Below are 14,184 nucleotides of genomic sequence, written 5' to 3'. Positions count from 1 at the left end.
GTGCTCATTCCTTACAAAAGTTATGGTAAACAGCATCAACAGAAATTCAAGATGTCTATATACAAGTTCATGTACAATGGTAAACTGAAAAATAAGCTGTAGTTCTACATAAACAAATTATTTTTCTACTATTTATTTCTCTTATTTAACATTTGGAAGGGATGTTAGGGCTTCGGATTCCTCAGACAAAGTCTTTAGACACTTAATTTTTGGAACAAGCAAGATTATAGAACTATAAAAGTAGTGTCTTTTGAAAGGTATCATCCCACCATAATTGATGATCTGTCTTTAGAATGGTTCAATGTGACCCACCTTGATTAACACACTTGTGTCAAACTCTTCACAACATCAATTATTTGATGGATGTATTCTAATCAGTTTTCCCCTACAGTCTCTACCCTCTAAGTACCATGGACGTTACTCCCTGGTACCTTAATTTATGTCCTATCATACTATACCTCCTCCCTGTCAGCTGTTTTCATGCGTGTCTTTCTTCACTGATTCTGCACACAACCACTTCATTTCTAATCTTTTCAGTCTACCTAATTTTCAACATCCTTCTACAGAACCACATCTCAAACATTTTGTTTCTCTCCTTTTTGGTTTCCCCCACAGTCCATGATCCACTATTACACAACACTCTGCTCCGGAAGTACATTCTCAGAAAATTCTCTCTCAGATTAAGGCTGACATTTGACATTAGCAGACTTTTCTTCACCAGGAATGCTGTCTTTGCCTGTGCTAATCTCTCTTCACATTCTCTCTGCATTGCCTGTCATGTTATTTTGCTTCCAAGTTACCAGTATTTCATGATTTTGTCTACTTTATGGTCCTCAATTTTTATGTCTAGTTCATTGCTTATTTCATTTCTTCTACTCCTTATTTACATTTTTCTTTGGTTTAATTTTAATCCTTGTTCTGAGGTCATTGGGCTGTTCATTCCATTCAATCCATCTTTTAATTCTTCTTTACTTTCAATGAGGGTAGCAATGCCATCAGTGTATATCATTACAATCTGAATTTTAAACCCACTCTTTATCTTTCTCTTATTTTCATCACTGCTTCTTTGACCCACACACACACAACAGTAGGGGGCTCAAGACTGCATCCCTGCCTTACACACTGTTAATCGCAGCATTCTGTACACTCTCTAGTCTTATTTCTTCCTCTTGGTTATTGTACATACTGTGTAATAGCGAACCGGACAGTTCTTTGCAATTGCTAAAAATGTATGGGAATCTGAGATATGACATACTCTCCTCCTCTCCCTCTCTCTCTGTCTAATTCCTCTCCATCTCATTTCCATCTTCTCCTTTTCCTCTCTCAATTCATCCCCCCCCCCCCCCAATTCTTTCTTTTCATCTCCTCCCTCCCCCTCTCTTTAAGTCCATTTCCTCCCCCTCCTCCTCCTCCTCCATACCTCCCCCCCCCCCCTCTTCCATCCTTCCCCTCCCTCTCTAATCCTGACCCTTGTTTATTGTTATCATGTATTCAGGTTCCATAGTAGTACTCTTAATCATAAACCAATAGGCCATAAATACAATTTTCCTGTTTTCTGTAAAAACAATAGGCCATAAATACAATTTTCCTGTTTTCTGTAAAAACAAACCGTGATGAAGAAATCAAAACAGCACATTGTTAAGTATGAGTGAGAATATGTATGAAATAAACAATTCATCTAATGGTTTAAGTGCCCTACCACTGTAGTTAACAGTAACTGTTAGAAAGAAAACAAAGCCATACACCCTTTCACAGCAGAGCAGAGCACACCACACCACACCACACCACACCACAGCATTTTCTTTCTTGCAGTTTGCTTCACCAGAAAACCTGTGAACTGTTTACATCACTGTTTTAAAAAAATACAGTCTATGTCCATTTGAATGTTTATTAGAGCATAGTGTAGAAATCCATGTTTCCCTATAACCTGCTTCTATTTTCCTATGAATTTAAAATGTCTTGCACCAGTTCACACACTAACTCTCTTTATAGGTCACATTCTATGAATGTGTGTGACAACAGAAGGCAGGCTTAGAAAAATAATTCGCAAGTCACATCTGCCTCTTTGTCTTCCGGAAAGGTAAGATCACCAAACTGATCATTATCTAAAGTATTCTCATTTTTTTTCCATTTTTGTATTATTCTTTTCAGAAACTTGGATGCACGAGCCATTAAGCTAACTGTGCAATAGTTCTTATACTTATCTGTCCTTGCTAACTTCGAACCATGTGGATGATTTTTTCTCTGAAAATGTGATGGTATGCTTCCAGATTTCTAGACTTGGCACACTAAACAACTAAGTCGCTTGGTTATTACTTCCAATGATTTCAGAAATTCCACAGGACTTATCTATTGATTCAGCCTTATGTAATTGCAAGTCTTTACAAGACTCATTTAACTCTTATTAATTCTCCATTCCCTGCGTGTTCCATGTTGTCTCCCAGTTCTTTCTCAATCACATCATCAGACAAGTTCTACCCCTCACAGAAACCATCAATCTACTCTTTCCACTTATCCACTCTCTCCACTGCTCTTCACAATAGAATTGCGATTGAATCTTAATGTCAGTTCCCTTGCTTCGAACTTCACCATAGCTTGTTTTAACTTCTCTGTATGCTGAATCATTTCCTCTGATGACCATTTCTGTTTAATCTTTGTTGATCCATTATGGACTGTGGGACAACAGCTGTTGGTAATTTATTGCATCAAGAAATTTCTGTTTCAATTTTTTCACATTTTTCCTTTGGCCTTTTAGCCTCCCTCTACTTTTTATTGATTTCATTCCTAAGTGAAATATTTCTGTATTACTGAATTTCCTTTAACATTTTTGTACTTCTTTTTTCATCAACCAATTAAAGTATTTCTTTGTAATTGAAGGTTTCTTCACAGTTCTCTTCTATGTACCTACCTCTGCCTATCCAACTTCTGTGACTGCCTTTAGACATATCCATTCCTCTTTAACTCAACTGCCTACTCTAGTACTCATTATGGCAGTATCTATAGTGCCAAGAACTTCAAATACATCTAATTGTTGCTCTGTACTTAAATATCCAACATCTTTGCACACTTATTCTTTAGGACAAATCGCTTAAACTTCAGTCTACTCTACATCATCACTAAATTGTGATTTCAATCTGCATTTGCTTCTGGAAATACCTTACAATTTAATATCCGATTTCAGAATCTCTGTCTGGTCATGGCATCTTCTACTATCTCCACACCTTTTCTGAGTACACCACCTCCTTTTGTGGTTTCTCAGCCATCAATCCGACTACTGCAGCCACATTCTCCCGCAGATCCATTTCCTATTCCTGCCCATAATCATTTCAAATGCACATGATTACTGGTTTCTATCTCTCTTAACATGTTTAATCACACATCCAATATCCTCATATTTTCTCTACTTCTTCATCTGCTGTTTCTGATGCCTGCCTGATACTTTAACCACTATTGTTTGGGGTTAGTTCACTGTCGATTCTGAAGGGAACAACCCTATCACTGTGCTGTTCATAGTCTCTGACACACTACCCCACCATTCTATTCAGAACTAACCCTACTCTTGTTTTATGATTTTCTGCTGCTGTTGATATTACCCTACATTCAACTGCCCAGAAATCATTATCTTCTTTCCATTTCACTTCACTGACCCCAGAACATCTAAATTGGCACTCTGCATTTCCCATTTCACATTTTATAGCTTCCGTACTACATTTCAACTCCTGACATTCCACATTACGACTTATAGGATGTTTCTCTTTCATTGGTTTTTCATTTTTTTTCTCACAGTTACCTCTCCCTTGACAGTCCACTCATGGAGATTCGAATGGGGGACCAATTAAAAATCTTTTACCAAAGCAGATATTATCATGACAGTTTTTTAGTTACAGGTCATGTGGCCTCTGGGTACACACAGTATGGCTTAATGCTGTGGTTTCATTGTTTTCTGCATCCTTATGCCATTGATTGCTGCTGATTCTTCTGCCTTTTACAGACAGTTTACCTTTCCAAGGGCAAGAGGTTGTCTAAACTCAGTCTGCTCCTTTGCCCTCTTCCACAAGGGCATTGGATCTCTAATGAAACCTTGTCAAAAGTAATGTTCAGCCGTTTAGCACAAAGCAGTAACATTTACGTATGTCATCCTCATTCTTTCTATTATAAAGGCCAACACATCTAATAACAAGTGTGTCTCCCATTCTGACATTTCTTAATTACTTGTTTTGTTGTGAACAGTAAAATATGGGAGATTTTAGATAAACACAAAAATGAATTTATGAACTTAGATGTTTGTCACTCCCTCAAAATATGAAGTATTATTTTTTCCATTTTTCTAACAAATAAACGTTATTTCCAAAATGTTGTCCATTTTGTATCCAATATTTTCCTCGTGACTACTACATTTTCCAATCGAACTTACTGTCTAAAGAAAATTATAATTCTGCAGGAAACACTCTTCTCATTTGGCTACATGATATGAAATACATCACATGAAGTTGCCAGTGCATGTCTCATCATAATGTAAACTGTTCTGAAATCTAAGAGCTTTCTTCAGGCACAAAAACAAATTTAGCAAAGTAGCACTATTTCTGGATAACAATTTCACTTGTAGAATTAAGGGCCTAACGACAGTCTCTCCTCCGTGACCATTCAGCAAACACTGCTGCACACAGGCCTCCATAAGAGGTGCCTTGTTCATGCACCCACGACTGCTGTTCGTTGGCAATGAAGGCTGGAATTTGCATGTCAATACAGCATTTGGAAGTACACTGAGTGGTGACAGGTGGCCTTTCAGATGAATCATGTTTTATGCTCCTTGAGATAGATGGTTGTTGGCATGTACAGTGTGGAACATATGACAGTATACACCCTGCAACAATGTTACAGTCTGGGGAACAGTTTTCACGGCATTCCCTGGGTATCCCATCATTCTGGAAAGTACAATGGATCGGCCCAAGTTGGGGACAGCGGTACGATGGTATCTACCAGCAGGACAATACAACATGTCATACAGCTCGCAGTGTATACGTGCGGTTCAAAGAGTGCCAGGATGAGTTTACTGTACTCTGGCCACCAAACTCCCCAGATTTAAACCCAGTCAAGAATCTGTGAGATCACCTCAATCGAGCTGTCCATGCCATGGATCCCCAAGGAAGGCAGCTGAGATGAGGTTTGTCTGTGGCATGGCCAGAAGGACATGGAGGGATAGTATCCAAAAAGTGGATATTGAAAACAGACTGAAGCTGTAAGGGTGCAAGACAAAATAACCTCACATTGGCTGAGATGATATGGAACAGGCTACCAAGAGTAACGTGTGATTTAGAAATTATAGACAGAACACAACCCCCCCCCCCCCCCCTCCGCCCACCTTCAGCCTTCCGCATCACCCACAGGTAACTCAATGTACAGTGTTGTACTGTCAACTAATATTGGAGATAATGTAGTCATTTCCAACTCTAATCTGGAATTCCAGCTGGTGGAATAGTTTTGTTTTGGCACATACACACATTTACAAACAATGTGTCTATATAATCATTCGTACTGTGCAATTCTTACACTAAAAAATAAAAATAAAAAAGTATTTCTATTTCAGGGTTTCAGAGCAACACTGACGAGAGTCATCTGGCAGAAAAATTACTTTTCTTGGTGACTGTGTTATCCTATTAATTACTTGGTGTTAACTATAAAACAAAACAAAACAAAATAGGCATCTGGACAATTCATGACTAAGAGGGGTATTTCATCTCATTATGTAACATGGGATTCAAGCGTAAATGACACGAAGGGTAAATCGTTTCTATTTCTTCACGTCATAAGTAACTACCAATATTTATCATCTTCCAATCATAACTTATTGTTTACATTAATGTGACTGCTTAATTCCTAAAAAAATTGACTAAATTAGACACTAATTATTAAAACTCATGTTATAACAAGACAATATAATAACCAAAACTAAAATTAATGTATTATGTAACAATCTGTTTAATTGCAGAGAAGATTAAAGGCTTGCGATAGAGCTAGATATGCAGGCTACAAAAGCAATACTTAGAAAATAAAACAATGAGGTAGTAGAGAGAGTGCAGTTCAGACAGAGTGAGTTTAGCAAACAAGCAAGCAAGCAAGCACCCTGGTTATCACAGATGCCCCATCTTACCTTAGTAAAACTGGAATGCAATCGCCGAGCCTTGGTTAACGTTTTACTGGCGATATCCACTTTTTCTCTACCTTCGTCAACGTGATACTGAATCCTGTCAATTGTTGCATCCTAGATGCATTCACGCCAAGCCAGCGTGCCATAGTGTAGGATTTACAGGATGTGAAAGGTTGTAGAGGGTATGGATTTGAAAGTGGATTTTGATAGAGGGTGTTGACCAGCAGGAAAGAAGTTAGTAAGCAAAATAGTGGTGACAAATAATTTTATTAAAAAAGTGCAGAGGAAAGAAGTTATCACACATCAAAAATTACATTCACATTAAGAGGAGAAGGAGTACAGTTAGGGACCAGACAAAGTATAAACAATTGATACACACACAGCACAGAAAATGACAGGCATAACCACCAAAACAGTTATTGTTAAATAGGTAGAAGATTGTTTTGTCAGTAAAACCCAGAAAGAAGATGCTCATACACCGAAGTAGGTAGAATAAGATACACAACAGCAATAAATGCATATGAACAGTTACATACACCAGAACAAATAGTTTCAAGATTAAGAAAGGATATTTAATGCGAGAAGATTGTACGTGGTTAAATGAAATGGAATTGGGAATAAAGACGGGGAAAAGAAAAAAAAAAGAAAGAAAAATTAGCTTTCAAAATATGTGTAGTACAATATATAGTAATTTTAACTTACCCGCCTAGCTTTACTCTGGTACCTCAGCGCTTTCTTTGTGTCTTGTGTGGCTGTTTGGACATAGTCCACTGCATGTTCTACATGATATTCAATACGGTCTATCATTTCTCCCTAACATCAGACAGCCCAGCAACAAAAACAAACCAGAAAGGACAAAACACTTACCATTTGCCAGAAAAATTCACAGTATATATTTACTAAACACAAACATTTAAGTCACTATACATACAAAATTATATGAAACAGTCACTTTTTAACAGAAAACTTAATATGTTAAATGCATGACTTACTACTTACATCCTACACAGGATTTTATCATCTATGGCCTCAAAATACATATTTTTGGTAATAATACTACAATACACCTGAAAAACTGCAGTGAATCTATGCTAGGTATTAGCGAATAAATCACGGTAATCATGTTGCTAAAATGAAATGGATACAATGAACCCTTGCCTGACAAATTTTTATATGAAGTGCAACAGGTGAGATGGAACTAACAAATTTTATGCCTTCAAGACAAATAAGCAGATAATGGACTTGTTTAAGTTTCTCAATGTTTGAAGTAATGTGATGGAATTCCCACCAGTCATTCTGCACACTAAGACATAAGCTCACTATAAATGTAGCATTGTAAAACTGGAATGTAATCCCCTGAGCCTTTCCCTTTCTATAGGCCTTTCTTGATTGAAAACATTCTTGGCAACTCATTTCTGGGTGAAGTTTCTTGTTTATAGGATTGTAGACTGTTTACTGCAATTTTTCACATAAATGCTTCTAGAAAGCACTGTACAAATTTCATTACCGAGGCAGTTACACAGTGGTGGGAGGGAGGGGTTTTTTTTTTTTTTTTTTTGGGGGGGTGGGGGGGGGGGGGGGGGGAAGAGGCTATTTAAAACAGCCTGTGAAAGTAGTTCTTACTCAAGTTCATACACATCAACTGCTATGTTACTGCTGCACTCCAATCCCATTTCCCTTACTTGCAGATTTTCAGCGATAACTATATTAATTTTACAACCTGATTGTAAAACATGAACCAATCCAAGGCTTCAACTTTTAACAGGCTTTGTCCTACCATTACCGAAGTACACGGGGTTTTCCACAATGGTGTGGGATCAACATCTTCGAATAAATGGATATGTGGGAGTTTTTATTGTACCTAAGCTCAGTGGCCTTACAAAGACAATATAAACTTTGAACTTTCTATCACATCCGCTGTTCACAAGCTCCACTGAATCATGGAATGTGAAGTGAGGCAGAGGACGGGGGGTGGGGTGTGGTGTGGTGGTGGTGGTGGTGGTGGTGGTGGGGGGGGGGGGGGGGGGGGTAGAGCCTTCATACAGTTATGAAGGGATGCAGAAAAGCCTGTGACATGTGGGAATTTTGAACTGGTGTGTGAACCATTCGCAGTCAGTGCAACTATTCGCACACTGTCCATGAGAGGATTGTATCCAGATCTAAAACCCAGTATAATCAACACAGTATATACTATGCACAGAAGAGTACAACTCTGTTGACTGTAATCTTCGGGAGTATACCACAATCCAAAACAGAGTGAGGCCAAAACACACAGTTTAGTATTATCACAGTGGATAAGCAATCACAAAACAGTCACGATGCAAGATAATTCATAATCTAAAAATTTTAAAAGTGAGAATAAAATAACATTTCACAAAGCAGTATCTTTGAAATAATTTCACTGAACAACAAATTAGTCACTTTCTTCCAAATAACCTTCATAAAATGATCACCATTTCATAACACTTGCTGTTGTGTGCGACATAGGCTAGATGAAGTTACAAACATATCAGTGTCTGACTATTAAACTCTCAGCAACTTATGGTGGTTGACTAGAATGTGTGGTACTGTCATCAATCTTTCATGCATTGTTTGTGATGGTTCCAGTGATATTTTACATTGCTCCATACCACGGATCTCACATTTGGGTTATACTTAAAATTGCTGATGTCAGGCAGTTAATATTTAAGCCCATTGGATACTAATATTTAAATATTGGATGCCAGTTACAGTCTTCATGAAGATATAAACTGAAGACGGCTATATTCAAGTCCATGATCATATCTGGCATTTTATTCATGTCCACCTTTATTGCACATTATCACATAATTCATAATATGACTGGTTTTGGTTTACCGTCACTATCGGATCTGTCAAAAATAAAATGGACGAACAACTAATGTAACAATAATAGGTTTAATTCATAGAAAATAAGAGTCGACACAAAAAAATTAAGACTACATAATAAGGATGACATGGCTGACTGCCACAACATTCTACAATGAGTATTCTGATATGGGTATCTATGTCAAATGTTTTGTGCAAGTATTTACATGATCAAGTGCTAGAAGCTAATTGACGGTATTCTATACTTATGCAAACACGACCTATAGCCAGCAGTGCATTAGCGATGAGGTAACCCAAGTACCCTGCATCACAGATTCAGTAATTTCAAATAGGATATTGATCATCATTAATTAAGTGGTTTCAAATGCCTGAAGTGTGCATCAAATTGTATCATGCATTAGGTTTTACTGTTCATTTATATCTACATCGATACTCCACAAGGCACGAGATGGTACATGGTGGAGTGTATCCTATGTCACTACTAGTCATTTCCTTTCTTGTACCACTATCAAATAGAGCAAGGGAAAACATGCCTCTGTATTATGCCTAATTTCTCGTATCTTATCTTCATGGTCCTTATGCGCAATGTCTGTTGGCAGCAAAAGAATCTTTCACCAGTCAGCTTCAAATGCTATTTCTCTAAATTTTCTCAGTATGTAGCAGCCCGCCTCTGAATCGCTTCGATGTCTTCCTTCAGTCCAATCCCGAATTCTCCCAGTAAACTAAGGTTGACACTGTCTTCTCTACCACAGTTCTCACACACTCATTCCACCTCATACAGTTTTGCCACGTTACCCCCAGATATTCAAATAACTTTATGTGCCAAGCAGGACACTAGTAATACTGCATCCAAACATTATAGGTTTTCATCTTCCTACCCACTGACATTAATCTACATTTTTCCACATTTAGGGATAGCTGCCATTCATCCAACCAACTGGAAATTTTGTCTATGTTGTCTTTTAGCTTCCTACAGTCACTCAAATTCAACACCTTATTGAACACCATGGCATTGTCGGCAAACAACCGCAGACTGCTGCTCACCCTGTCTGCCATATCATTTATGTATTTGGAGAACAGCAGCAGTCCTACTACCACACTTCCCTGGGACACTCCTGACGATACTCTCATCTCTGTTCTGCTTGATAGAAAGTGTTCATCATACTGGGTTCTATGACTTAAAAAGTATTCAAGCCACTCACATATCTGCAAACTTTCCATATGTTCATACCTTCAATGAGCACTGTAACAAATGCTTTCTGAAAATCTAGAAATATGGAATCTGCCTGTTGCTTTTCATCCATAATTCGCACTATAAGGGCAAGTTGAGCTTCGCACAAGCGATGCTTTGTAAAACCATGCTGATTCATGGACATACATCTCTCACTCTCAAGAAAATTTATTATATTCGAACTGAGAACTTGTTCCAGGATTCTGCAGCAAATAGAAGTTAGGGATATTGGTCTGCAATTCTGCGTTCTTTTAACCTCCTTATATACTGGAGTCACCTGCGCCTTTTTCTAGTTGCTTCGGACTTTGTGCTGGATGAGAGATTCATGATAAATACAAGGGGGCCAAAGTCATATTACTCTTTGTAAACTGAACTGGGATTCCATCCTGATGTGATGATTTATTTACCTTCAAATCTTTCAGCTGTTTCTCTACACCAGGGGTCCTGTTACTGTGTTGTCCATACGGGAGTCCGTCTGATGGTCGAATGACTATGTTTGTACAACTCCCATGTGTGAATGATTTCTTGAATGTGAGATTTAAAACTTTGGCTTTCATTTTGCTATCTTGAGCTGCCATACCAGACTGATCAACAAGGGACAGAATGGAAGACTTAGTTCTGCTTAATGATTTTACATAAGACCAGAATTTCCTTGGGTTCTTTTGCTAAGGTGTGACGGTGGTAGTTGTATGCTTCGGGCACAGATCGTCTCACATATGCCTGAATCTCTACTGACATTCGCTTGTCCTCATTTGTGCATTCCCTTCTGAACCGAGTGTGCAACAATTCCCATTGTGTTTGGGCTGCCGAGCTAGCTGATCAAGAAAGCTTTCAGAAAACATGTTCAAAAGCATTTCGCATGACTGTCTATTTATCCCCCAATGATTCCATAGACATTTCAGTCTATACTCTATGGGTTAAAGTAACGTCCAACTAGTTTTGCACGACCTGGGCATTCATGCACAACTGACCTTAGTATTTCTTTGAAAATATCTGGAATTGTCACAGCAGACTCTGGTGGCCGATAAAAACATCCAACAATTAACTTCGTTTCAACAACACCTGTTATATGTGACCAGGTAACTTCACTGTCCCACACAATTTCGACCTTACTAGAGCCAATGTATTTGTCAACTGCACTAAATATTCCCCCTCCTACGGTCTCTAATCTGTCTTTCTGATATATTTGCTACCTAAGGTTCGGCCATCTCTTGGTCCCAGGAATAATTTGAGCACGAGGACTTTCATTGACGGCAGTAAATTCAAGAACTTTATTACAAATACTTCAACAGTTTACTGATAAAATTATGACAGTCTGAGTGTCTGTATTCTGAACAACATTTAACTTCCCTTGCTGCGTATCGACTGGCCAGTGTTCATCATAGCACCTTGCACTACTGCCTAGCCTGAAAGTCCTCATGCGCACTCCACAAGTACTACACTACCAGAGAAGCTGCTTCCTTTGTGCAGTGCATCTCAGACCTATCAAAGGGAGTCCAACAAATCCCCGCATGATAATGCAGGTCTAGAAATCTGCAGCCAAGACTGTCACGGAGTCAACAAAGCCTTTGGTTGAGACCCTCCACTCAGTTCCAAATGAAAGGACCCTGATAAACTTTGGGAATGACGCTGCAAATTGTGAGCTCTGCTGCACCCTGCACATGAGGCCAGCAATCTTAACCAACTCTGCCAGCTACCTCTATGAGCTAAGGATCACCTCAGAACCCATGCGAAAGACACTGTTGGTGACAACACAAGCCAAAACTTTCAGACTATTGCACCCTGCACGCTCAATAGTAGCAGTCCAGGCCACCTCGACATGTTTGATGAGGCCCCTCAGTAGACACAAGAAGTGCACATTGGCTTTTTTTCCAGCACTGAAGACTATCTGGCTAAGGGGCCCCATAACGAGCCTAACATTGGAGCTCCCAATAACTAGTAAGCCCCTTACCCTGTGTGTCTGCTTGGACCTTGCTGAAGGAGTGGCCACGTGTCAACTCACAAGGTGAATGGGCCTGCCTCCACAATGGCCCTCCACCTCAAGTGACGTGAATGCATTACCACCCGCCACTCACCCTGCTGTGAGGGTGAATTGACTGTGCCGTGTGCACCAGGAGGTGCCTCGGAAGCAGAGCCCATGGGCAAAATAAGCAACATCTGAGGTGCCGCATACAATGCACCACATTCTCCACCATCGCTACACCTTGAGGCTGCTGCCTGAAAGTGACTGACCATAGCCAAAAGTGCATTCAGATGTTTGCGAACTGCGGCCAGCTTCTACAGACTGAATGAATTTGCACTGTTCAATGCACACTTAAGGTAATCAGAACTATTTTAATTAATGATTATGAATATCCTATTTTAAACTACTGAATCTGTAATCAAATCCAGCCAAACACGCATATCATCTATTCACGATTTCATCTGTGGAGTGTTTTTAATATACCTGATGATGGCAGTACACGAAAACCAGTGTATTATAGAGCAATGTGCAATAAAGATGGGTAATTACGAAAAGCAAACTGAAATCATCTCAGTTTGAACATTATTGCCCACATATAAAGTTTTGAAGAGAGAATATCAGGTGTGGTTGGGTTACATTTATTGAAGCACTTTCATGTAATGGTGAGTAGTTGCAAATGTGATCCATGGGTGCAAAAAAAACTAACTTTCTGCAGTTTGCAAGTCTGCCTGCCTGTGATCTTTCCAGAATTTACAATCCACACAATACTGAGCACCATTCACTTAAAGGTGCAAGTGTGGTTTACCTGCTTATGTAACACATTGCCAGTCCTTCATAGTTTAATTTAACTGAACATTGTGGTCAGCCATAGTAGTTACAGCTCTGTTGTATTTTACTCTGAACAAAACACTCATGTGATGAAAGTTTCCTCAAATGTCCATTCTGAAATAAGATGACAGCAACTGGCGTTAACATCTTACAGCAGTAACAAGCACAAAGGCAATAGTTTTGAACCATAAACTGCAACAATTTGGCACGCAAATCCATAAAGACAAATTTTTAGCTTCAATATGTATGTGAATGTCTTGCACAATGGAATAGTCCCAATACTTTTGCTTCAGAAGGACAGTACTCAGTGATAAATACGTGAAAAGGGTATTTACTTCAATGGATGACCTTTGAAACATCCACAGCAAATCATATTGTTTGTAGCTCTATCCCGCTCTGGTGTTACGGAGGGCACACAGAGAGATAGATACCTCCATTCTTAATGATGAAGAGCATTTCATATACAATCAGCATCCACTCAAACTTGTCAGGTGCCACATACATATGGATAAAGTTACTTGTCTCCAACATTCAAGTGACTAATTCTGTGTTCAATGAGGCTACTTGCCAGGAAATGAATCAATGTAAAGAGAAACTTATTAAATTTGAAGGACATGTATCAGGAAGATACATATTAAGCAACAATTTGAATCGAGATGAAGAGTAATGAACTTGATCTAAGTTTTGTGAACAAATACATTGAAACTACACTGTTAATCTCAAACATAGTTATATTCAAGAGGCAGATTTTGTGAACATGCTCTTAACAAAAAAAATTAAACTTTTCTGGCATACATATACATCGTTCCACACAAAATATTTATCTTGAAAATATTCCTAAGGTACATACTGCAATTGTCACTGAAATTTAGGCAACAAAGGCAAAAATTAAGTTATTCTAAAACATTCACACCACAAATACTCTTACAGGGAAACTATAATTTAGCAGTGCACACAATTGCCTCCATCTTTTTTTAGATAAACCGAAACATACATTGTTACAAAAATTAGAGACCACAATCTTTTTCCATCATGCTGTTACTGCTGCAACTGCCACAAAGCTCCTATCAATTTTCTGATTCAGTATTTAATAACTTCCACATTTATTGAATATAAAATTTATCATGAAGTAACTTCTTTCATAACGTTGTTTTTGCCAAAGCAGGA

General features: G+C 38.6%; 1 protein-coding gene across 4 annotated transcripts in view; it reads right to left on the bottom strand.

Moving 5' to 3' along the window:
• The window catches only part of LOC124604224 (syntaxin-1A), a 344,075-nt gene that overhangs the window by 82,417 nt on the left and 247,474 nt on the right, over positions 1–14,184 (bottom strand). For 3 of the 4 annotated variants that reach the window (XM_047136460.1, XM_047136463.1, XM_047136461.1), the window contains one exon: positions 6,851–6,961. In XM_047136460.1, the coding sequence (XP_046992416.1) occupies positions 6,851–6,961 (111 nt within the window). Of the gene's footprint in view, positions 1–6,151; positions 6,263–6,850; positions 6,962–14,184 lie in introns of all 4 variants that reach the window. The other variant, XM_047136462.1, reaches the window with a different exon arrangement.

Source organism: Schistocerca americana, chromosome 1, assembly GCF_021461395.2.
Source record: "Schistocerca americana isolate TAMUIC-IGC-003095 chromosome 1, iqSchAmer2.1, whole genome shotgun sequence".
In the NCBI taxonomy this organism is placed as follows: domain Eukaryota; kingdom Metazoa; phylum Arthropoda; class Insecta; order Orthoptera; family Acrididae; genus Schistocerca; species Schistocerca americana.
The sequence above is the reverse complement of the archived record's forward strand: the minus strand, read 5'-3'. Positions and strand labels throughout refer to the sequence as shown.